Below are 26,580 nucleotides of genomic sequence, written 5' to 3' on the forward strand. Positions count from 1 at the left end.
GAGGTTTTAGATTGGATATTAGGAATTTTTTTTTTCCCTGAAAGGGTTTTCAAATATTGTAACAGGCTGTCCAGGGAAGTGGTCGAGCCATCATCTCTAGAGGCATTTAAAAGATGTGTAGATGAGGGCACTTAGGGACATGGTTCAGTGATGGGCCTGGCAGTGCCAGTTAATGGTTGTACTTGATGATATTTGAAGCCTTTCCCAAACTTAATGATTCTATGATTCTATTTCTGTCCCTTGGAGAACTTTAATTTCTGTATTTAACTATGTATTTTTATGTTAAAGAGGGTATTCTTTTCAGAAGTTCATTTTATTGTAATCAACTTCAGCTTTTAAATTTTTTAAACCAATTAAACCAGAATCCAGTAGGCCATTCATGTGAAGTATCTAATACATCAGAAATATATCTGTATTTAGAAGAAGCCTGGAATAACTAAAATAACCAGGAAATGTACTTGTGATAAAACAGAATGAGAATCTTCACACAAAATACATTCTGTAAAGAATACACAAAAGTGAAACCATATATGGCAAACGATGTATAGAGCACATTCATTTTTTAGCCAGTTAAGCTTTTGTATACATCTTAACTCAGACAAACCATCTATGAAAACTTCTTTGAGCTTACTACACTGAAATTGAAGGCAAACCTCAAATGTGTCAGTTTTAAAGTATTTAAAGATATTTCACTGTTACAACCTAACAACCACAAATATACCAAACCTCCAAAAGTTCCAAGAGGCCATTAGGAAAAAAATGCAAAATAAAACAGAGAAACCAAAACATAAGAATTTATCTTCTGCAAAAATATAAATGTAAAGAATGTGAAGACCTAGTCTCTTAAAAACTCACTTTTTAATATTTCTTCCAGGCTTTCTTTTAAATCACTAGAGTCATGTTTTTGTGACACACTTCTGGTCTCCAGATGGAGAGAACTCAGAGAGAACCCTGTAATTTGGAAGTACAGATGTTCTGAAGTTTTCAGCTTGCAATAAATCTACAATTTCAGTCACTTTTGAGTATGCACCTGCGTTTCAAGTCACAGTTACCAATACCTGCTGCAGCACAGAAAAATGCAAAAAAGTTGCGTAAAAAGAAGTTCACATTACAGTGACTTTTTAATGAGTATGTCTTTACATTCTTTACAATTACAATTTTACAGAAGATAATCAGGCTTTTAAATATGAGGACTTTAAATAAAAAAAATGGGTCAAAAAGGCAACTTTCAACATTTAAAATGTCATTCCTCATATTAAGAAAAGTTATGCACAGTCTTTTTTTCCTCTTTACAGTCCTTGTTTGTTGTTTGGGTTTTTTGAGGAATTTATTAGGCTATTTCTTTTTCCTGCACTGCTAAACAGTAAAATGAAATTTCCAATTTCATATTCTTAATAACTATATCCATTAGTTTTTTACAGGTCTTATTTAATTTCTGTAGTAAACTTAGAAACTTCATTAGGCCATAGCTCTAATGCTGTACCTCTAGCCAGTTGCTGTCATCTTCTGTCACATCTCCCCTTTTCTGACCTAACTATTTGTGGGTCTGAATGGCTACCAGAATCCAGAATTTGGTCATGTTAAAACAAAGAAAAATAAACTTTTTATCTTATACCAGTTCAAGATTTGCTGACTCTACAGACCTAACATCAGGGCATAAAGCAATGGTGTCAGGACAGCAGGAGCAAGGACTTAAACTGCTACTGAAAGCAAGTAAAATCTCATTTTATGTGCTGGTTTTAGTCTCAACAAAAATACCTTCTATAGTCTCCTTTGATAATAGTCACAAAATTTAGAATTCATTTAATGATTCTACATAAATGCTGAAACAATTTGAGAGCTCTAACTAGAGAAGAAGATGTGTAGTACCCAGCGACCCTGAGTTAGGAGCCAAGTCTGTGTATAGGACAAGGCTCTTTCTTTCATGGTGTTACCACAGTAGATAAATCTATAAAAGAGAAATAATAAAAGAATCACTAAGGCACAATATCAGATAATGAAGGAAAAGGACTATGAAAGGGTTCCTAAAACATCCACAAAAGATCTTTTCCGACAAGGGCTATCTGAAAGTATCATAAACCAGCCTCTGTTTGACACAGGATTTAGTGTATTTCATTACTGAGCAGGATTCCTAAATGTACCTAAATAACTGAAACTAGAAACTGTTCATGAGATCAAATATAATTTAGTCTTAATAGTAAATAAGCATGAAATATTTTAACAGCTTTTCCGTTCTGTTCTTTTTGAAATTCATAGAGTCATCCTAAAAAGACACCATTTCTTTATTTGATCCAACGTTTTAAAGTTCCATGCGATACATTTTTTGTTGCAAAGTACTGCAACTTATCTTGAAAGTGATGTATACATACTTATGGTTTTAAATCATCAGTAGTTCTGCTATAAAAAACAGATCATGAGTGCACTTATCAAAGGCAGCAAAGTTAAATCTACACAACTGTTTTCAGAGTCCTCAACTAATGGATCATCATTAAAGTCTCTTACGACGTCCTGGGGCTTGCAAGTGAGTGAATCAAATTATTTTATTGAATATGACTCTAAATGGTTTCAGTTCACAGTACAGAAATGCATTCACAAATTACAGAGATGTGTTTGCACTCATTTCAATATCGCTAGTTACCAAAATTATTACAGAATTAGGTAGGTGAAACATACAGACCTAAAAGGCAAAGATTAAACTAATACAAGTGAAATTGTTTCAAAATCTGTTTCTGTTGTACAATGGTATGTACAGTATTTCTGCTGTAAACAGACACCTAATGTAACCTGATACTACAAAAGTCAAAAATAATTCAGTGGAACAGTCTACAAGAAATGCTATAAATACATCTACAAACCAACTATACCTTCAGGGTGTTCATCCTCCATGGAAATGTCATTTTGTATTCTTTCAATTACATGAATATACTCCACTGTTCCTCCAAGATATTGAGCAAAGGAAGACATCCTTTCCACTTTAAAAAGTTACACCAGTGTCTTTGTGTATGAAATTTTATTCCATAACTACATCCTCCAAACTCTGGTACCATCTGTAGCCTAAAAATAAAATGTACTAGAAGTATCCTGTGTATTCTCATCTGATATAAAAATGGTATATGAAGAAAATGTGTCAGAAAACACTGCATGTGTATGCGGGGGTTTATCTGAGTAAGTGTTAATAAAACATAAACTAAAGCTACTAGGATAGTCAATTTGGCATAGTCCAAAACACAAAACATCCTACTTGCTTATTTTTAAAACCACTGAAAGAGCAAAACCTGCCTTTTAGCAGGAACTAAATTTGATAATAGAAAATTCAGATTTATTCCAACAATACCTGTGCCACAGAATTATTTAAGTTACACTGATATATTTATGGAAATAGACAAACATTTTTGGGTACATGTATATAGATAGATAGATATAAATAATACACAGTCAAAACATTTATTTAAATATGTTTTTCTATCTTATATGGATATAAACAAACAAGAGTTCAATAAGAACATGTACACTCTGGACAAATGTCAGATGTTGCTTTAAGGAATGGTGTTGGTGAATTGCAATGCATATCATAGTATTTTTCCATCTTTTAAAATACATTTTGCAGACCAGGAGTAAATAACATTATACATTTTCATAGTAAGGGCTAATCTCCTAGAATGCTTGGATATCTATTTCCATATAGCAACTCTTAATAATACAAATGGAATTACACAGATCTATCTTCATGAGTGATTCTGACATATTTTCTCATATTAACATAAGACCTTTCAAAATAAACCAAAATATAAAAGAGTGAATTGAAACGCTGTTGACAGAATCATGCAAAACTTTGGGTTCAAAGGGATCTTAAATATCTTCTAGTTCCAATTCCCTTGCCACGGGCAGGGAACCATCCACCAGATCATGTTACTCAGAGCCCCGTCCAGCCGAGTCTTGAACACCTCTGGCGATGTGGAGTTCATAATCTCCCTGGGACGACCTGTTCTGGTGCCTCACACTGCTTACAGTAAAAAATTTCTTCCTAATATCTAATCTAAACCTACCCTACTTCTGCTTAAGGTCATTCCCCCTTGTCCTATACCTCATGTCCTTGTAAAAAGTCCCTTCTTTCCAGCTTTCTTGTAGGCTCCCTTAGGCACTGGAAGGCTTAAAACCAAGACACTCATTTTATTATCACATGCACAACTACTTATTCCTGAAGTCACAGTCTTTTCAAATATTACAACAAAATATTAGCATTAATGTTTGGGTTCTGATTAAGGATGCATTTTGAAAAAGAAATATAAAAATACATTATCCATTACAGTGAATCAATAAAAGATCTCTGAAAAACCTTTAACAGACATAGAAATCTTCGAAAACTAACTATGTGTAGACCTCAAAGATATGCCTATAAGGCATGCAATCGTTCCTCAAAAATGGTACCTGCAAATTCTTACAGCCATGGGCTAAAAAAAATTGGAAAAAAAAAATCTTCATTTCAAGCAGAATATGGATACACAAAGTAATAATAAACATAAATAATGAGAACCCATTCATCTGACTTCCAGTGATATGAACGAGGAGTTATATGCATAGCAGGACTTACACTATAGCCTCAAACACAAAGGGGTGCAATAAAGATTGAGTGTTTTTTAAATTGCAGCTAACAAATTGAAAATGCAGACATAACACCTCTATTACACATAGTCAGCTGGAGTTTTGTCAGTTTGAAGGTCTTCATATTTTGTTCATATACTGATTTGGAAACTTTCAGATATATATAGGTCATTTCCTTATATAATGTTGCTATAATTCAATTCAGCAAAGTAAAAAAACCAATATTTTTGTCAAGCACTAGTAATTCTTACAATCCACTGCTTTCACAGTAAACTGAAAAAAGTACCCTGTCTAGTAGACCTGGAGCTCAGATGTTTTAATGGCAAAAAGATTCCTTGCTTATCTCATACTTTCACAAGTTTATAGGTAAGTTTCTGAAAAGCCAAATATTGATGAAAAAAAACAGAAAGAAATAAAACCCTGAAAGAGATAAATTAGGGATAGTACTTATTTTTGTCATCAAGAAACATACCTACCTGTATCTTCAGGACTATTACAAACCTGAACACAACAGACATGGGACAATTTCAGTCTATTTCTGTAACTGTATCTCAGTATTTGAAAAGTTTATCCTTCACTTATGAGTTTCATGTTTTAATTTGGAAGAATTTTTTTTATGGAATGCTCTCACTTGAGAGGGTAGCTGTTGCACTAATCAGAATGGCAGTAACCAAAGACTGAAAGGTAAACCCTCATAAAGATCTTCTAACACAGACTGCTTGGTTTGCAACAGATCACAGGACTCCACTTTCTGTCATTCATGATGTCTCTATTTATTATTTTGAATAGTTCACTTTGGTAAAAGAAAAAAATACATATTGAAAACAAGCCTATAGGTCTATGTGTATGGTTACTGAGGTGAAAAAGCTAATGAAAAGTCAAACCCTACTTGCTTTGAACTTAGTAGTGAAGGGATACACAACTGGAGTGGAATGAAGCTGGAGCAGAGCTTTTGGCACAACCTTGGATCGACATTTATGGGGACTATCAAAATGTACACCTAAAACTTAAGTTTCTATAGTCTCACTTTCTCCTACCTCAAACTACATGAGGAAAAACTGTGCTGAGATTGTCATTTCTGTATGTCTTTTATTAGCAAAGAGAGGGAATTACAGAAGACCTGATTTCTTCAGGAAATCATGAACATTACATTCACTCCTACAGAACTGACATTTGCAAGGTTGACTCCCTTTCAAAAAATGAATGGGTTTTCCAACAAGATATCACACACGATCACTTTTGCCATTGGATGAGAGCAACCTGAATGGTACTTCTACAGTTAGTTATATTTTATTCTCAGGAATATTTTCTGTATTTCAAAAAAGAATTATTTCTTCTTATACCCAAAAAGTAAGGAAGACAATTCTGCCAATCAGGAAACCAAGATAATGACTGGGAAACCTTCTTCTGTCTTTTAGGGTATCTCCCACATCTAGTCAGTAATGTTATTTAGAGATTCTCAAATAAATAAAAACTGAATGCAAATCTATGACTGACAAAGATTATCCATTGACAATCAGAGCATAGAAAACACAAAATTCTTGAGAAACTGTGACACACAGTTCAATTCTATATCACTGCTAAATTCAATACAAAGACTGTAGCAGCAGTTCCTGAAGAAAAAATGAAAACCAGTGCACTGGCAGGTAAACTACCCCCCCGCCCCCCTCCAGTAGCCCTTAAATGACAGATAGACAAATTCAAGTACTGGGAACATTTTTTAATAATAAAATTTCCATATACTTTTATTATCAAAAACTGTTACAAAACAGCATTATTTATTTTTCAGTTCCAAAATTGCACAGTAAATTCTAGATAAAACTATTCAGCAAATCCATTTCAACGTAAATTTTCATTTAACAAGGAAATGAAAATAGAAAGTTGAATGTGGGTCAGTTTGCCAATAGTATCAGTCTGTAGGTGTGCTTTTAAAATATTAACTACCCAATATGCAATGAATTTTGCAAAGGTTGGACAATTTTCTTAGTTAGATTGTTTGCAAATCAGAAAAGTTCTCAATAAACATTAGTATTGGGATGCCTAAAAATCTTAGGGTAACAGAAAATGCCAGCATGTGTAAAAGTGCAAATCCATGGGAGAAGGCAGTATTTCAGTATAACTTCTCTCAAAACTCACAGCCAACTGAAACAGAAAAGCAACGAAAGGAAAAAAAAAAAGGTGGGGGGACACTACCACTTAAAAACCACCAAAATCAAAACCCCCAAAACATATCAAGTATATAGGAAAAAAACACAAGCAAAACTTACAGCACATTCAAGTTAATGTTTTCTGAGGAAGAGATTTTTTTCAACTATAAGATCTCTTACCAAAAACTTACTTGCAGATTATGCCCCTGTATCAAAAACCAAAGACGGAAAGGAAGAGACAAAAGTACTTTGTAGCTAGTAAGTCTGCTTCTCAGATAAGGTACTTAACCAAAAAGATGGAGATCTTTTTCTCTGATGAGTAAGAAGACTGCAGTCAAGTGCTATTTTCCTAATGTACTAGTATTTAATGAGACACAAAGTCTGTCAGATTGGCAGGTTCTAAAATATTCAGGCTGTCATGAATCTAAATTAACATTTACAAATTTCTGCCAAACCGAAATAAATCCACCACAAATCACTCTGTAGTGATGACATACATGCAACTTTTTTCACCTCCGTCTACTCCTGTCTTCCACAAAGTGCCAAAACAAGCCACGTGCAAACATTTAAGAAATTTAGGCATTTCTTTCACAAACTTGTTACAGTAATCCTGAATTCAAGCGACAAAGGCATAGGAACACAGGGGAAAGTTCACCTCTCAGAGATAGGGTTGTAATAAAATTCATTGGAAGTCTCCCTTACAAGTCAGTATCCATTGTGAATAAAGTGCTTTAAATTGAATAAAATCTATTTTTGCAACATATTTTTATCTCACTGTCTTCTTTACAAGCCCCTACACTATTTCTTCATTGCTTGTATGCCACTGGTAATATCAGAAAAGACCAAGTCTCTGAAGCATTTCTCATAGCAACTAAAAAGTATCAAGATTCTCAGTAGTTTCAAAATAGGAGCCACGCACTTTGAAACAACATACATGAAGTGGATTATATTGACAGTAAATCTTAAGTTCTAATGTCCAAGGAAGAAATGTGTAATGGCAAAATTTGCTGCATTTGCTCAAATCATTCTATGACTAAAAGTATTGTACTGTAGCATTCTCAAAGCTCCAGCTGCATTTTGCCCCAAGATAGACCATTTCAACGCAACAGATTCCCAAAGTTGGTTTTCTAGATATTCTTTTATGTGCCTAATATAAAGATATTTTCAAAATCTTAGTAATATTTTAAATGCAAAAGACAAATATTAGATTGCATGTCTGTTTTTCTTAAGATGTCCTACTCAAAACACATCAGTTCTTTACTTAAATATATAAATAAAACAAAACTTCCCAAACCTCATGTTTATATGAGGGAAACTTTAAGCAATTTTTAAGGTTTCTAATGCTCCCCTCTCTTTCTCTAATCAATAAATTTTGAAAAAATCACAGATGCAAAATGATGAAATTTCTGGTCCTCTCTAAATCAATCATGTAAAGACAGAATATGACACAAATTGACAGAATTCCATAAGCAGTCTAGAATTATAAATATATAAATATTATAAATACTTGGATGGGATAACATTTAAGTAACTAGTAGCACAGTCTTACCTTGATCAAATGGTTTACCTGGACTCCATGTACGAAAATAATCATCCTGGGGATGGAGAAACAAATTTAGTAAAACATAAGGACTCAATGGATACACAAAAACTCACAGTATCATGAAAGACAGAAGATGTATACCAACCTCTACTTCCTAGAAAAGGCAAGCAGGAAAATAAAATAAAATAAAAAAGGAGAGAAAAAGATTACAGTTATCATAATGGGACAAATTGCTCACACAAAATAAAACAGTATAATTCAGAGGTCATTTGCTCTCATAAAGTAAAAATGTTCCTTACTAGCATTTAAAATAGAAAATGTATTTGTCACAATACCTATACAGGCAATGTTTCCAACACTGGTTTTACAATGTTGCAGTAGTTTTCCTGTATGTTAACTTCCAAGTTATTGAAAAACTTAACTACATTTTCAATGAGGGATTTTTTAAAAGTAAAGCTTCAAAGCTCCCATCAATATAATACAACTATTTTAAAGTATGATACATGAATTTTTGAAAAATAGGTATTTTGTTAAGTAGCTTTCAATTGCATTAGTAAGATCTTTCATTAAGTCTAATTAGTTCTATTTTCTACATATCATCTTACGAACATAAAATATCTTCCTAATTATGTCATCAGCTATATTAGGCTACAATTTCAAGAAGGAAAACCTTGAATTAAATAAATTGCAGAAATAAATTACAAATCCATTGCCAAGAGTAAATTGATATGCCCATCTCAGATAGTACATGGCACAGACAAATGACTGGAATTATTTATTATTATGTCATAATCTAACTTACTACTCTCTGGAACAAAATCTTTAAAGATTGTACCAAACACTGTAAGTCTGCATAAATTAAGCTTCACAAACTCCAGTGAGTGCACTGTCAAATCCTGCAGTTCCATCCAACTTGCTGAAAGACCACCATAAAGAAACCTCACTTTATACAAAATTTAACTACTGGGAAAATGTGAGTCTCATGCAGTTGTCAAAGCCACACAATCATAACTTAAAAAGGATCAAGAATCAAACATGCCTTTGCAGGTACAAAACACTTGTTGGGTTTTAGTAAGAGTTTTACCTCAAATGAAAAGAAAAAAACCCCAACCAAACAACAAAAAACTAGTTCTAGCATACCAAACCACATTTCACTGCTGATGTTTTATTAGTAAAAATGTAGTTATGTAAATGTGTGCTTTGAAAAAGAAAAAATGAGCAGAACCTCTAAATGCAAAATGGAACCGTATTTCTATATGGACACTTACACATTCCTTTACTCTGATTCTGCACAGATTAACAATCTATGCATCAGTGTATGTTACTTGCCTTTTTAATTATTTTTAAAGTATTAAAAAAACCCCAGGCATATAATTTTTTTGTTAATCACACAAGAAATGAGCAGAAATTATGATTATTTTCCAATTATTCCTCCTAATAGTTTACTATGAAGATGTTATTCCAACAGTGGTGTTATGAACAGGTCTAAACCAACTGTAACACAGTGCTGTTCCATGAATAACACTACAGTTACAAAACTTACAAGTCTTGAAAAAACATCTAAGCAGTAGATTCTTTTTCCATTTCTACTAAATCAACAATGTACACCCACAACGAGCCCATTCAGAAAATAGGGTTATTATTAAAGTGGTGAAAAATTAGAATAGCTAGAACATAAAGTTATCAGAACAAAAGAGCAGTCATCCTGAGCAAGACAAAAATCCCTTCCAAGGCAAAGCAGCCTGCATTTTACTTAAGGAAGAATGTGCACAATGTGGCTTGTATAAATTACACGTTCTCAAGTTGGTCTCAAACCTACCAGAACATAAATCAATTCCTGTTCATTTCTATACTGCAGACAACCTCGCAGATCCTAGATATAATATCCCTCAGGCATTTCCAGAAGTCTTGCTCACTTACTTCTATCTACAAAGCAACTCCATACCTTTCTTGTTACCCTTCTCTGAATCTCTTCCAAGTCCATTTTCTTTGCAACTAGAATTGTGCAGAGCATTCAGGATGAAGCAGCACTATGGATCTCTACACAACACAACAACACTATTTTGTTCTTTATTCTTCTCCCCATTACATCTCTCTGCTGTCTTTGTAGCTTGGAGGTGTGTGGGTGTGTGTTTTTCTTCTTTTTTAAATGTACTGTGGTTTGAATAGATTACGGTTTGTGTGGAATTTTCTATCTTAAATACAATATATGTGTATATATATATATCCATATATACCTAACACTGATTTTTCTAAAGAAATAATTTTAAATCATCCATTACTTAAAAAAAATCCATTATGGAATACATAAATGAAATTTCTATGTGCCACTACAAACAAATCAATTGTTAACTGATTGCAGGATTAAGCAAGGAAATTGCTCCAATAAATTGTAGTTCCACAATTTTACAAATATTCCTAAAGTTTTTTATCCTATCACATGGCTTCCTGTTACATTCAAACCTTTCCTAATTTTCAGTCAGTAAGTTTGATTATAATAATGTTCAATATCCTCTGCAGAATGTAATCAAGATCATTATATAATTTACAAAGCCTCAATTTCATAATTTTAATATAAAAAACAGAACAAATTAATATACAGTTTACAGTGAAGGCTGAGTAGCATCACAGCATCTCTAGGTAAAGTCTCCTTCAGCAATCTATAAATGCAAAAGACCATGTCTCAGGATCTCAGGACAGTGCCTGTGTCTTCTGAATTTCTTCAGGAGCTTCCTTGCCTTTGTCCTGAGCATGTTAAAGGGCGAATTGTAAAAGTATACAGAATAAAGTCACAAATTTGTAACAGTGACCATACCACTTTTCCAATATTTTCTAGCTAAAAGTATTCATACATTTTAAATAGAAAATTCATTCTACTGCTCCACTTGAAACTATGTGAAATGTCAGTATTTCTTTCAAGTGTGTCTCTGAAAGACACAAAGCACTTCTAATAGCCACAGATGATGGATTTCAATGAGTTTAATATCAATGCCTTGAAATTATGCATGTTTAAGCATTATGCTTATTCAGGGTCACAGTGATGAAGTGTTTTTAAGAACTTAAGTTCATGCTACAATAACTTTGCAGTGTGAGACTAGTATTTTTGTCTCTTTTCTTGAAGAGGTCTTACTGTAAAAAAAGCCAAACATCTATGTCATCTGGAAATCTGACAACCTTACAAAAAGAACAAAAAAAGTAGCAGCTATGTAACTAAAAACGCAGCTTAATCAGAAAAGATTTTTAAAATTAAGGAAAAAAGAAAAAAGAAAAAAAGTATTTTGCCCTAAAACTTTCACTGCTTCTTTTTGGACCTCAATATTCTTTTACATGAATTCTCATGTTCTTAAAAAGCAGTTACTACATGAGTTTTAAGAAAAACCTATTTAAGTACAGTAAAAGAAAAAAGCTCACTGAAACAAAAGGTTATGCAGCAGTTTTCATCTTTCAATAGAGATAGAAAAATATGATCCTATTAACTTTTCTTTCTTCTGTAAAGCATTTGTTATATCATTTCACTGAATTCTCCTCTACAACGTTTTCCTGTAGATGCTGCCATATATTGCATGAATTATTATCCAACAGAAATATATATTCTTAAGAAAATAATGATACATGGTAGATATGATGACTGACTCAGAAAGCAGGAGGGGTCCAAGAGCAAGGAGAGCAGTTTCCTTACAAACATTTTCAGACCAAGGTCTATCTGAAAAGTCGAATAAAGAAAACTCAGCCCTTGTTTTGCATTCAACATTTTAGCACTACTATGGCCTATATATTAAAAGCTTGTATCTAAAATTCAAAGCTGATTTATAACAAAGAATCCACTGAAACAGTTTTCTGAATTTGTAATTATATTTCATCCGAGTACAATTTCACTGCTACAGCACAGGCATATTGTTAACCACTTGACTTACAAAATACCAATTTTAGAAAAAGTCTAATAGGCAACTGTTTAATGTCACGTTCTGCTTCATTCATAGGAACTTTTCAAGAAACAATACTTCTAACAGTTACCAAAGCAGAAAACATACAAGATTTCCTGAACTGTATTCAAGGCCAAACTTAATTCTGCCCATACAAAATTCCGCTCAGATTTATACAAATTAACAATGCAAAGAAATACGTTTTACTGCTGGGCTCCCAATTCCTACCCAGGGGTTTGGTTTGTTTTTAATAGAGAGCAGCATCGATTTGTAGATGGTTATGAAACTGTCTTTGACAATTTCAGAAACAAAAAACTGGTCAGGCTGCATGTGTTGCCTAACAAATCCTACAATTTAGATTCAGATTTTTTTTCTCACTGCCATTAGCTATGAGACTATTGTGCCTTTTTTTTTTAATTTCAAGGAGTTCATAATGGGCTTTCAGTTCCAATTCTTGTATCTGAATCTCAAGTACACACATCTGCTGCTTATCCAATGTGAAAACTCTTTATCCCTTTTAGGCTAGGTCTTTGCTATTTGATAGATACGCTATTTTCAGACTGCACTCCAACAAGCCAACTGAATTGATCCAACTGTCCCACACTGCAGCTCCCTGCTTGGCTCAAGCTCACTTCTGCAGCAAGCTTGAGCTCACCAAGTATCTCCCCTTCATGTTTTGGCACCTGTACAATAACAGAGCATTTGACTCATCTACCCCAAACCTTTCCAGTGACTTTGTAAGATGTGTTTGTATCCTAAGTCTCACAGAAAAACCTGTGGTAGGGTTGTCATCTGATACCTCTTTCCCAATCTCTTTCCAGTGCTGGAGAAAGAAAGCACGAAAAGTGTGCAGAAATCTTTTGTCAGTTTTATTTTACTCCAGAACCTTCGGTCTAATGTCAGCAACACTGCTATTACTCTGCAATGCCTTAAATCGCTGGTCACATGGAGAACTGTTACAGCAATAAAAAGATGAGACATCAACAAAGCTTGTATCGTGGGAAATCCACCAATCGTAAATGCTGCCATTTTCTCAAACAAATTGAGAGCCACAGACAGCATACACGGAATAAGTAAGATACTCCAATCACATCTAATCAGATTAATGAACCCAAAACATAAACCATAATTGAGGAAGTGTAAGCTGAACCAGGAAAATACATGACACGTATGTAGTGGGAAATTCTTCACCCTGAAATCTGAGCCAGCCCGCATTCCTCATACAAGATGCAGATGTTACTCAGCAGCATATGGATACCTACCTGCCTATCAGATGCTGGTTTTCATCTCTGCCGACCTGCGTAAACATCTGATCTAACATATGTCATGGCAGTACTCTGCTGTATAAATGTATTGATTCAGCCACTTAACTGCAGGATAGTGCACACATGAGAAAAAGGTAGATACCACACTCCCTGTGATTTACTATCACAGCAGCTTATGTACCTCAGGACATCTGTGAAGGCAAGGAGCCTGGATGGGCCACATGCTCCTTAGCACATTTTTTACTAATTGCCCCAGGTGCATTCAGTAGGTTGCCTAATCTGTCGCACAACATGTGCCTTTATATGACGCCACAGAGCTACATGGCTGCAGTAGATATAGAAGCAGAACTAGTTCCAGGAAGGCAGACACTCTTTCTCTAGCAAATATTTTGGCTCAATACTTTCCTTCCAGGGGGATCTCCTTCTCACCATCTGAAATACCTCTTATGATCCCCACAAAGCCCCTTTTGAGAACCGCACAGAGTAGGAACCCTTCCTTAGTGAATCAAAGTTTCAGGAAATAAACAATCACATTTATTACATGGACTTAGGAAATTAGAAGGAAAAAGTCCAGAAGATATTTATATGCTAACAAAAAGGCGCCTATTGCCAGATTTGACTTCATATCACCAGATTAAGTTTCCCATTAGAAATATAACCACTTTAGCTAAAGCTAAACTACTTTAGCTGAAGGAGTTCAGTGCACAAAGCACCTCAGTTACAGATAAAGGAAGTGGCCCTTCACATCAGTACTCCCAGAAATCAAGAATTCTAGACTGTTAATTACCATCTTAACGATCAGTTTAGTAACTCAAAGAACCAACATGAGAAAAACTCCAAAATACTGAACCACCAGAGGTAAGTAATATCAGCATTGCTCCTCTGGCAGAGAAAGACAAGCAGCTGCAGGCAAGACTAAGCCTTGCTGCAAAACTCTTCCTTGTTTGGCACCCAGCCCCCATGAGTGGAGTTCTGGAGTGACATGTGAAAGGACACTAGCTTGTTGCTGAATGCCAGCCTCCAGGGAGGCTGATGTCAGCTTCCTCCACTGCTCCAGCTCCTGGGCCATGCCACCCCCGAGGCCTGTATTCTTGGGGCCAGCAAAACACAATTAGGATCAATAGATGCTTCCAGTGAATCTGGCACTGAGCTCCCCACATTTAATGTTTATCCCGCTCCCTTTCTTTGCCTCATGCTTCTAGTACCTTTGATGAGGCTGGGCTAGGTGCCACCACTTTTCAGCCCTCTCTCTGTTGCACAGATGTCATTCAGGAAGATTTCTGCAGATGCTGTCTATTTGGTATTAGTAGCGTTACTAACAGTACATTCGACTAGCACAGGATTGGAACTGCTTGCCAAGAAATACCAAATGCTCAATAAAGCATATATTCAGAAATACTGAGAAAATAGTGAAAACATTTTGAAAAGGAAGGAATTAATATCAAAGCACGAACACTATAAGCTTCTACATCCCAACAAAATTTAAAAATTGTTTCTTTAAAAGTGCATCTATATTTCCTATTATGAATAAAAGAAACAATGAACCACCTTTTCACTACAAACAGAAATGAAGTTTTCATCATGCTCCTTCTATTATGATGTCAAGATTCAACTTCTGGGGAGGGCCTTAAAATAGAATTGTTAGACTAGCTGTAGTCTTCACACAGTTTGAGAGAAAAAATGCAAATAGATGACATACATGAGGTAAAAGGCTATCCATGGGACTTTCACATGTCTGTTCAGAAGAGTTACTGTTCAATTCCCTCAGGTCCCAGTTCATTAATGCACAAGCCCTAGACAACAAGGGAAAAAATTAATCCCTGACCTCTGCATAAAATGCCGCAGTACAGCCAAGAGTGGCAGAACAGAAACAGACTAGACAGAGAGATTAGATCACATCTACAGGGTCGGAGGGGACTTAGGTGTGTTGCAAGAGACTGATAATATGACTCTGAGACTATAGTTTGTATCGGAAAAAAAAAAAAAAAAAAAAAAAGCTGGTGAAGGGGATCTCTAGGAACTGGTATAACAGCTAACATCTTAAAAGGTAAGAAAGAATAATCAGTGCAGACCCACCAAGGATTTCCAGTGCTTGACCAGCCAGACTGCCTTCTACAATGAAATAAGTTTACCACACAAGGGGTGGAATGGTGGGTGTAGCATACCTTTCGTAGCAAATGATGTGCTATTACACAAAAGACCAGAGCTCATGCAACTTGCCATTTTTTCGCATCTTCTCTTCCCCTCACCTCTGCCTTTTTTCCACAGTGCAGCTATAAATAATATAATAAAAATTGTTGTACTGCGTTTCGGACAGAAGTCCTGAAAGATGTGAAGTAGACACAGAGGGCACAGTCTAGGTTTTAAGGGTCTACTAAGCATCTAAGAAAGGTACTTGCAAAGGCTTTGGCCCTTAAGCAATTTTTGGAAAACAGCTTTTCAACTGTATCTGACAACAGTAAGATGGGATAAAAGTGCTACTCATCAACTTTCATTCAAGAAGGTGAAATTTTTTGTCTTTTTAGCATGTCAAGGATAAAATGCTGGAATCAATTATGAAAAGATACTATACTTGGTTGATACTGTTTTTGCCTGTTTGTTTTTCAGTGTGGAAAAAATTCATTACAAAGATTATAATGAGATATGCCACATCATGCCAGTCACATGGACAGAATTTTGGTGTTTCTCCAAGCAGAGGGAAGCAAAAATCTCTTACACCAAGGCTCAGAACAATGTTCCAGCCTACCTTTCATTGTGATGGAGACAGAGAACACTCTAGTGTGAAAACAGCCCAAAATGAAAGAAATTAAGGAATACAAAATATTATGAGAGAGGAATTACAGCATAATTATCATTACAAAGCGAGTAAGAACTGATGTGCCAACAGAAAATGGGATGGAAGAGAAACCACAGGTTTTAAATGTTTGCAACTTAATGGAATGAAGCAGTTAGATATTGGTCTCAGTTTAAGAGTGCTACACTGATTGGAAGAAAATAACTAGTAGCTATTTTATATGACCTGTATGATTTTTTTTCTGAGGAATACTAGGGCTGGATAATTATTCTAATGTATTTTTCTTATAGTCAGGCCTATGCAGCTTGTATCAGATGAGGAAAAAATACTGTAAATTGGGTAGATCCACCAAAAGTAGAGACAGTAAAAGTACAAAAATACATATTGCTAAAATAATATGAAAGAATTTACATGCATATATACCAACTTCAGAAATTTGTATCAGTTCAGAAACTTAATCATTATACAAATACATCCTAGTAGATGTTATTTTTGTTAAAGCTACTCATAATGCAACCAAAGTACCCCTTGATTCAAGACAGGATTCAAGATTTCTCAACAGTTATGTCCTAATCTAGCAATGAAAAGCATCAAGGTCTATGCATTTTTATGCTTGCTTTCTCCTAGTGGCCTACTGCAATCATGGAACTTACAGAGATGGTCAATGATACAGAAACTTAAAAATACCACATGATTAAGCAAATTGCATGAATAGAAAATGCCTAGTTAAAGAAAAATAAACCAGAAAAAAATACTCACTGCAGTGAAAAAGAGTACAGACATTTTTAACATACACTGGCTTTTTACGGCCATTGTATTTCATCATTTTTATATAATCAAACAATTAATAATACAAAAGAAATGTATCTTCTAACACATGTCACTAACATGTTTTACTGATGTTGAGCAAGAAGAGCTTTATAGGATGTACAAGAGAAGACCATTAAGTGCTCATGGAAGTTCCTAAAATAAAAACTTAAGAAAGTAGCTCTCTTAGTCAACTCAGAAGTGTGCTGTGAATTTTAAAGATATAAATAAACTCATTTCAACCAGATCATAAAATACCTGACACTAAATATGATACTCTCATGTACCAGAGCCAGATTTTAGCAGGCAAAATACTATCCAATCCCACTTACTGAGAAATGTTACTTTAGGAATCTTACAGACTCTGCCGAATCTTGTCAAATATCTTCTCCAAGTGTTTAGGGAAACCATTTTGTCTTCTAGCAAGTAACCAGTAAGAAATTCCTTGGTCACACCATAGCAGAAAATAAGGTAAGTGATACAATTGAAATTTTTAACTTTTGCCACTTTGTTTGCTCAGGTCCTAGTGCTTCCATTATGGGTGACAAACTAAAAATAAGTAAGTACTGTTTGCAAATTTCTTATTTGCAATGTTTTATAACTTTTCACATAACTTAGAAAGCAAAAGCTGGTGTTTCCCCCTTTCTGTTTGGCACCTAAGGATATGAAGACCACTGTATATCCTCAGCTGCTGGGGCAGAGGTCACATCCTTACTCAAGTGCAAAAATAAGTGAATTGCATTTCAATGCAAATGCTGCTGTTTCTTAAAGAGAAAAAGTTATGAACACTGAGAGGACCAACTGCATAGCTGTGATAAAAATGCAGAAAGAAACCCATTTTAATTCCTTTCACTTGGAATATTATTGCTACCTTTACCCACTAAGGAAAAGTTCACTTACTTACAATGCAGCAGTTTGCAGGTTATGAATTAACACAGCCTGCCACTAAGTTGTGAGGTATTTACAAATCTAGTAGTAAAGTGTGCAAAATACATTACATGGCAGCATTAAATGAGTAGGATACTACATCTGCCTTTGGTCAGTCTTTCATAGAAATAGAGGGAGACAGGCAAATTTTCCCAACCCCTGGCCAGTGGCAAAATAACAGAGTTGAAAACATTATTAGTTCACATAAAACCACTAGGTACTTTAAATGAGAAATACTAACATGAGTATTCAAAACTACCCCATAAGACTGAGAAAAGATGTTTACCTTTTATACTGTTAACATGTAACATACTTTTCAACATAAGCAGTTATTCAGCTACAAAATCTGTAGAGAGGGAAAAGATCCTGTTTGCTTCCTTGGCATGTGCTGAAAAAGGCTTAAACCAATTTCCTGTATCTTCTGTGACTCCCTTGTACAGCCACTCCCTGTGTACAACAGAATCTTTTGCTCCATCCATTTGGCACAAACCTACGAGCCAGTAGCTGGTAACCCATGAAACAATGGGATGGAAAACATACTTTCTTTTTATCGATACAAAATGGGGTTTAGATATACATATATAAAATATATATATTTCTATAGGTAAGAGATCATATACCAATTATTTTTCTATATTAAACACCAACATTTAATTAAATACTGGTGATGCACATGTATGTTCCCCAACTTAGAACTCATTATACACAGCTCTGTTCGCATTGACTTTTTCAAAACAGGGTATTTACCACCACCTCATACTTCCTAATTTATTCACAGACCAGTAATATTCTTATTTTCTACCTCTAATTTTTTTCTGTTTACAGAAGTACTTTTTTTACTGTATCCGCATGGACACTAATCTACAGAACACAAAATTTTAACTGTATATTTTAGAAGTAGTATCTTAATTTCCAGCAAAACTACTACAGTGCAGTATTTAACAACATAGCAAGAATGATTGTAAGACAATCTCTATACTAAAAATTTAAGTTGCATTTAACAATTGAACAAAATAAGAATCTAAACTTGAACATTTTTCAACTGATTTATTTTAGCTATTCTACATGATCAAACTCACTATTTCTATCTTTTAAAATATATTACTGAAGTTGTAAAAGCTTCCTCTAAAGTGTTTTGTCAGTATCTATTGACAAGGAACAATATATTTTCCTTAATGGAACCTAATTGGATCTTGCTGGGTTAATCTATGGATTTAATTATATGAAGTACATTATTCCCAGGGAAATGAGACAATGTTCTTCAGTTTCATTCAGTAAAAGAAAAATGATACACCATTCCCCAATACAAAGCAAAAAAAAAAAAAATCATCAGTTAAACATACTGATAATCATAAAACAGAATGGAAAGGCCATTTTCTCAGTTCTAATGTATTATTAGAGCCTACACTTAAGGGAAATCAAAAGAAAAAGCCAATTTTGGTGGAACTGAATATGTGCAACTGCTAGTCACCTACATCTCAACAGTTCACAAGGTTGACAGTTACAACCCAGAGAGAAACAGGTTCAGAGAGGATCATTTAAAAGATGGACTGTAATGTTTTAATGCTGAGAAATTGACATTTATGTTACTGCTGCAGCACCCACATCAAGGCCATATACCATTATATTTGATATTTCTCAATGATCAGAAGGCCCTTGCTCTCCATGTCTGCACTGTGTATCGTCTGCAATTGAGACTGCCGTTTGGGGGTTTTGTCTGTCTTATCTTGACTAAGGAAAGTTGCCAAACGAAAGAAAATATGCAGCAGTTGAACAAACAAGTTAGAAATAAATTAATACTTGTCAGTAATTGAACTCTAAAAAGTAAGAATGCTTTGCAGGCATCAAAGTCTCAGATTCGCTGTTTAAAGTCTCAACAATATCTTGTGTATTTGCGCTTATAAGAAAAAACTTCCTTTTGAGGACTGTCTCACTAGAAATTAATAAGACTTACCTCAGGCTGTAAGACTTTGTACTCTGAGCACGAAGCAGAAAAACTGGCATAGACACATTTATTCTTCCAAATTTGAGCCATTCAATTTGAGCTGGAAAAGAGGCCCAAGACCATCAAGTACAACCTTTGACTGAATACCACCATCTCAATTAGAATATAGCACTGAGTGACACATTCAGTCATTTCTTGAACACTTCCAGGGATGGGATTCCACCACTTCCCTGTGCAGCCCGTTCCAATGCTTAGCCACCCTTTCAGTGGAGAAATTCTTTCTTGTATCAAATCTAAACCTTTCTGGCCCAGCTTGTGGCCATTGCCACTTGTACTGTCACTAGTTAGCTGAGAGTAGTGACTGACCCCCACCTTTCCCCAACCTTTCTGGTAGCTGTAGAGACGAGGCAGCTTTCCAGCCACTCTGCCCCAAGCCAGTGACACTGCCCAGGATTGTTGCAATCCAAGGGCAGGACTAGCACTTGGCCTTGCTGAACCTCAGACAACTGGCCTTGGCCCATTGATCCAGCCTGTTCAGATCCTTCTGCAGAGCCTTCCTACCCTAGCAGATCAATACTCCTGCTCAACTTAGTGTTGTCTGCAAACTTCTGGAGGGTGCACCCAATGCTCTGGTTCAGATCATCAATAAGGATACTAAATAGGCCTGGCTCTGATATTAAGCAGTGGAGGACACTCAGGGACAGTATCTTAGAACAGTATTTCACACTTAAGGAAGCTGATTAGCACTGTTTAGTTACATCTGAAACACCAAGTACATTTATATGCTTATAACAAAGTGAGAAAGCATCACACAGCCAACTGTCTAGTGAAAAAGACCACATTTAAAAACAGAAGTTCATCCAAGCTAGAAAACAATGCAACAGTTCCCAGTTGTGGAAAAATTCTAATAATTTATCAGTGGTATTGCCACAATTGAAAAAAAAACCCAGTCATTATTATACCTGTAACATATCTAAGTATCCATAAATCAACATATAGATATGTCTTCTCATACACTATTACTTTCTAGAGTGGAATAAACACTGATTCTAGAATGGGACCACACATGTGACTGAGCTTTGTTCATAAATACTGGTTATCAGAAAACCATGACTTAAAGGCGACTGAAGAAGCATAGGAGACTGCAATAAGACACCTAAAAAAAGATAATATAAGATGCATTCAAAGTACAAGCACAGAGCAATGGCAAAGAATATAAAAATCAAAACAAAAATGACCAGTTACTGGTCACTAAAGAAAAAAAGTGAGAGCAGTGTAGAGCTGGTTTTAGAAGGAAAGATGAACATGTATAGAATTACCTATGACTGACACAGGCTGAAATGTATTTTACTAAAAAGTAACTATTTGTGCTGGCACCAGACTTCAGAACTGGGAATACAAAATTGATCATGGATGTGCAGCAGCAGAGTGTAGAATATTATCATTTAAGTGAAATACATATCCCAACTGCTCATAATACATCCAGTCCTTGAGGCTTAGCTGCAATTTGGATGCAGGACACATAAATGCTATCAGATTTCTCCTACATTTTGAATGTGTAGTCTTTACACGACCTCAGCATTGTACGCCCTAACTATTCAGACAGTTGTGTGTTCTTCTAATTTCTAAATTATGCACATCAAGCAAAGAACTTGAACAAGAATGTATTTTAAAATAACATACATCTGTAACTCAAAACTATGTCACTTCATCAAGAAAATAAAAGTAGTTCAAACCTCTTATATATTTTCATTCAGATTCCTTTCATAGACATGACATTCACCTATGTAAAAGAGGTGCTATTTTGATTTAAAGCCCATTCAACTGCGTCGCTGAAGCAACAGAAGTTACAGCAGTTGTAGACTATAACAGCTGTACAGAAGTTAGTCAGACAAAAAAAATCTGACTCCCCCTGCAGGAATTAATTAACAGTATTTTAAAATTATTACACTTTTGCATATACTGATAACTTATAGAAAATCCAAGAGGAGTCTTACCAAGCTTGCATAGTATCAATTATCTCTAAGAAACACAACATTCAGAAAAGGAAAAAAATCAAAATGGTGATGAAAACTTTGAGATAGTACATGTGTGATTCCAAAACCCTACACTAAAAGTGTGTGTGCATATACGTAGATATATATTCCGGAACTATTACAAACTTTTCTATTCTTACAAAAGATCTCCTATAAGGGTGCAGGTTACTACCAATTCACTATTCATACCACTTAAATTGGGGCTGATTAGCTTCTAGAAGCCTGAGGCTTAGATATTTAGATCAGGACTATGTAAAGTAACTCTACTACTTCAGGGTAAGTAAGAGGCATGATACACGTTACAGGCTATCTAACTGTCAAGAGGCAAAAGATAAGGTGTGATTTCTTGAGATCAAACAGGTTTTCGGCTGCCTTTTTCACCACTAACAATTCTTTCAAGACAGTGTGTGCTAGATTCTGTTACTTGGGAGCACCTGAGTCACTTTCAGTGGTGGGTGAACTGGAGATCTGGATTGAGGGTCAGGTCTTCAAAGGAAAACTATATAGGAGCAAGTTGGTCAATATGGAATTGTGGCAAAGCACTACTTCTGCAGTATGAAATATCGAGTAGCAGATTAGTAGACTGAAATGGGAAGAGAATGGGAACTTTCCAGACACATGTAAGCTCACAACCCCAACACTAATCTACCTCTTTTGCCTCACTTAACTCTAGGGTAGCTAGTATTCAAATATGATACACAAGACTTGCTTTTGTTTTTTTTTTTTTTACTATTTTATACATACATACATACGTGTTTGTGTGTTTATACACACAATTTAGTTATAAAGTTAATTGTCATTTAATCCCACTCCAATTTTGATGCTCTTGCTTGTCATCATCCTTTTCATTATGAGTGTGTTCATCACTTAAGTGACCATTTTTTCTCTGCTTTCCAAAGCTGCCCAGTATTCCCTGCTGCTAAAATAAACTCACCTTCAAATGTTGGATAAAAATCACTTACTTCATCTGAATGAAAATATATGCATTGCAAAGTTTAAAAGCAGAAAAACATCACTGTTGACTTTACTATATTCTAGACAAGATCCTAACATAGTAAAAGAATTTGCAAAGCTTATGTAACTTGTATCAACTATTACAACGTTGCAATTTTAATGTCTATTTAGCTTTATATTAATCAGTTTTTAAATTTTATTTGTACATGCATAGTAGATAAAATGCTGGTTGAGGTATTGTGATAGTTGTTTTAATTTCTTAAAACAGTAATTTCATCAGTAGATTTTAGAGCACTCTGAAGGTACAATCGTGGATCTACAATTAAGGAATGTAAGTAAGGTGTCATACAGCTTAAACTCAATAATAGAACTATACAGACAAGAGAAAATAACACTGGTAAGAATAATAGAAGAAAAGAACTATGTTTTAAACAAGTCATCCCTTTTGACTTGTGGGATATAAAAAAAATTCCCACACTTCCTGTCAACATTAGAAAAGAACAAATCTAGCAAACTAGAGAACACATTAGAAAAAGAACATATAGATTTCAGAGTGATATGTTATTTAGCAGAGTAATAGCAATGTATCATGTGACTTGGGAAAATAAAGAAATATTTCAGAAAGCAATACATACTTGAATAGGGTTTCTTTATCAGTTACATTTGAAAAAGATCATCTGTCTCACAGAAAAGAAACAGATAAAAGGAATTTCAGAGGTATCTTGGTCTGTTTAAACAAAATCAAGTCAAGGTTCAATTATTAGAAAAATATTTGCAAGATAAATGTACCGTGTGCTTAAGAATAATTTAGGCTTTAGCTAATCTCCTTAAGGCACTTCTCAACTAGAACTTGCTTCTCCTAAAGTGTGTCAGCCTTTGTAACAAGAATCAGTAAGGTTTGTGCTTATTTAAACTGTATTTAAGGTGAAATTTAAGTCTAAAATTCATAGTATCACTAATTACTTACCTATTCTGACCTTTGCCTAATTAGATGTTTTCTTTCCAAGAAAAGCTCTGTGTATATTAACAGAGATTAATACAACACTAAAATATTTCTCAAATAAACCAACAGAGGATGCTGTCTCAAAAAGCTTTTCAATGTTCCAATTTTTAAAACACTAGTTCTAGCATGACTGCATTTTAAGTGCTTTTTATTCATCCCTTAAGAAACACCTTTCTTGTGACATTTTTTATTATCCTACCTGTAAATATTAAATAATAAAAATGTTGTTCAACTGCACACTCCAATTACTTCTTCCCTTGACAAAAAGCTACTGTTCTCCTCCAAAATGGCTATCTTCCATTGGTTCTAAAGAAAATAGAGCCATTAGTCATTTTTGTTAAGAGCAAAGACTGGCTTCACTGTCACTGTGAATAACAGCAGCAATTCAGAGAAAGAGCAATTCAATATGCAGGGCTCCATGAGAGAACTTTGTATTTCAGACCCTAAAGCAGTGCCTTTTACTGATGAAACTTAAAGAAAAAACATAAATAAAAGGAATCAAAGGCAGCTCAGTAAAGGAATCTACAGAATTTTAAGCACAAATGAAAGTTTGAAATACATGCATTAGTCTTTTATTAAACTTGGGATAACAAACAAGTATATCACCAGTTGCTGAATTTCTTAAAGGAATTATTCTTAAATAAAACTTAAATTTAACTCAAAGTAGTTGACCCACTTCTTGTAGATCCTTAGTGACTGCATTATGCTGAAATAATATATGACATTTTCATATGCAATACTATGAAGTTCCTGCTCCAGTCAACTTTGGCCTGGGGTACTGTAAGATGTTTCACAATACATCTCTTGTAGAACAGCAAAACAAGGATCAAGAAGTAACCCATTCCTAAATGGTTTCCAGAACATTGGTACACATCCTCTCATGACAGACATCCTGAATGCAAAACAGGACAAATTTCTATTGTAAGAAACATCAGCAAAGAACAAGCATGAAAAAAGAAGATCTTATTACCTGTGTAGGAGACTGAGGGAGGAAAAACTACCCTAAATTTGAGACTAGAATCTTTTGAAAGAAAAAAGCCTATTGGCTGGTATCCCTGCTGCAGGAAAATCTTACAACGTGCACTAATGGACTATCATAGTCTCCAAATTTCATTTACTAATCACCTACTCTCTACCCTTAGTCTCTATCTTTTGAATTTTTCCTTGAAATTTTTCACCTTATTTTCTGTAAAAATTGTATTTGGCTTATTTCAATCTTTAGGGTTTCTCCAGATCTCAAGGTCATATATTCACTTACTTAAGTGAGATATTAGAATGCTAACTCCCATTCATAGATTCTACTAAGGACTTAGTTTATTCATATAACAATTAAAAAGCTCTGTGTATCACAACACTTGGGTTTTACCTGCAAACTGCCAATACGTAATTTCTGCTAACAACTTAGAACTATCACAATAAAATACCAGAATCAATACAAATTATTATTTAACAGTCAAAGAAATTGTCTCATGCTACTTCCACAACCTTACTGCACTCCTAATATCCATCCTCCTTTCAAGGAGGATGATGGTCACAAGACCATTCTGTTATCTCAGTCCCTCAGGTCTTATATCAGGTTATTATGGCCTTTAATCTCACACCTAGCAGATTCAGACTTTGCCAGCATGACTGACAAAGGCTAATCCCACTTGCTGGAAGAAACTCTGCTGATGCTTCAGTACATGACACACAAAGTCCTCGCTAAACTCATAGAGGAGCAGTGTGTCAGAAAGGACTATGCTGCTGGAAGCATTTTCATTTGTACAGGACTAAATAAAGAAGACATGACTATTGTACTTTGGCTAAATTCTTGGCAATTATAATTACAACTGAAAAGACTCTTTACACACACACACACACATGAAGAGAAGATTAGCCTTGTTAGTATTCAATTAGGAAATGCATTCTGCATTCTTGAAATTTCCCCATGCTTCAAGAACAGTGAGAGCCTTCAATTTGCCTTAAAATACAATTATATTGCTGAGTACTAAAATCTGCTACATCCTGCTCCTGAATGAGATTAACTTCCATGTTGCTAAATGTTAATCATTTATACAGTATACAGTGCGATTTATTTTGAAATCTTTCCAAATAGAAAGATATTTGTAAACTTCAGCCTCTTCCTACTCTTCTTTTGCTCTCTTAGTTTCTGAGTTAAGCTCTGATGCAGTGCTCCATACTGAGGATGAAAAACACACAACTGCCTACTCTTTCTCACCAAATGTTGTCTTTCTGTTCAGAAATTTTCTCTAGTACTTAATGGAGGCTCACCTTTTTCAAAAACCTAAAATGAGCTAAAATGATATAAAATAAAATAAAATGTTATTTTTATCATCTCTCTAAATCCCAGTCTACGTTCCTGTAAAAACCTCCATAGTCTTGTGCTGACAAAAAAAAATTCTGTTGAAAATCACCTCACCTCATTTCTCATTTTACTACAGCAGGTTTCTAAGCCTAGATTTCAGAAACATTTCCCCATAGACTTGACCCAAAACCCATATAAGCCAATTAAAGATTTTCCAAATATTTTTCTCATCTTGAGACCAGGCTCCACCACTACTTTAATCGCTACAATAAAAAAAAAAAGTCACACAATGTATGCAGGAAAACAGACTTTGAAAGTACAATTAACTA

At 34.8% G+C, this 26,580-nt stretch overlaps 1 protein-coding gene across 5 annotated transcripts in view; it reads right to left on the reverse strand.

Moving 5' to 3' along the window:
• The window catches only part of SPOCK3 (SPARC (osteonectin), cwcv and kazal like domains proteoglycan 3), a 180,315-nt gene that overhangs the window by 102,406 nt on the left and 51,329 nt on the right, over window positions 1-26,580 (reverse strand). For 4 of the 5 annotated variants that reach the window (XM_071555166.1, XM_071555164.1, XM_071555163.1 and 1 more), the window contains one exon: window positions 8,299-8,344. The exons of the other annotated variant lie outside the window; for it this stretch is intronic. In XM_071555166.1, coding sequence (XP_071411267.1) covers window positions 8,299-8,344 — 46 coding nt within the window. The remainder of the gene's footprint in view (window positions 1-8,298; window positions 8,345-26,580) is intronic. 5 annotated transcript variants of the gene reach the window in all.

Source organism: Pithys albifrons, chromosome 5 (assembly GCF_047495875.1).
Source record: "Pithys albifrons albifrons isolate INPA30051 chromosome 5, PitAlb_v1, whole genome shotgun sequence".
Lineage (NCBI taxonomy): Eukaryota > Metazoa > Chordata > Aves > Passeriformes > Thamnophilidae > Pithys > Pithys albifrons.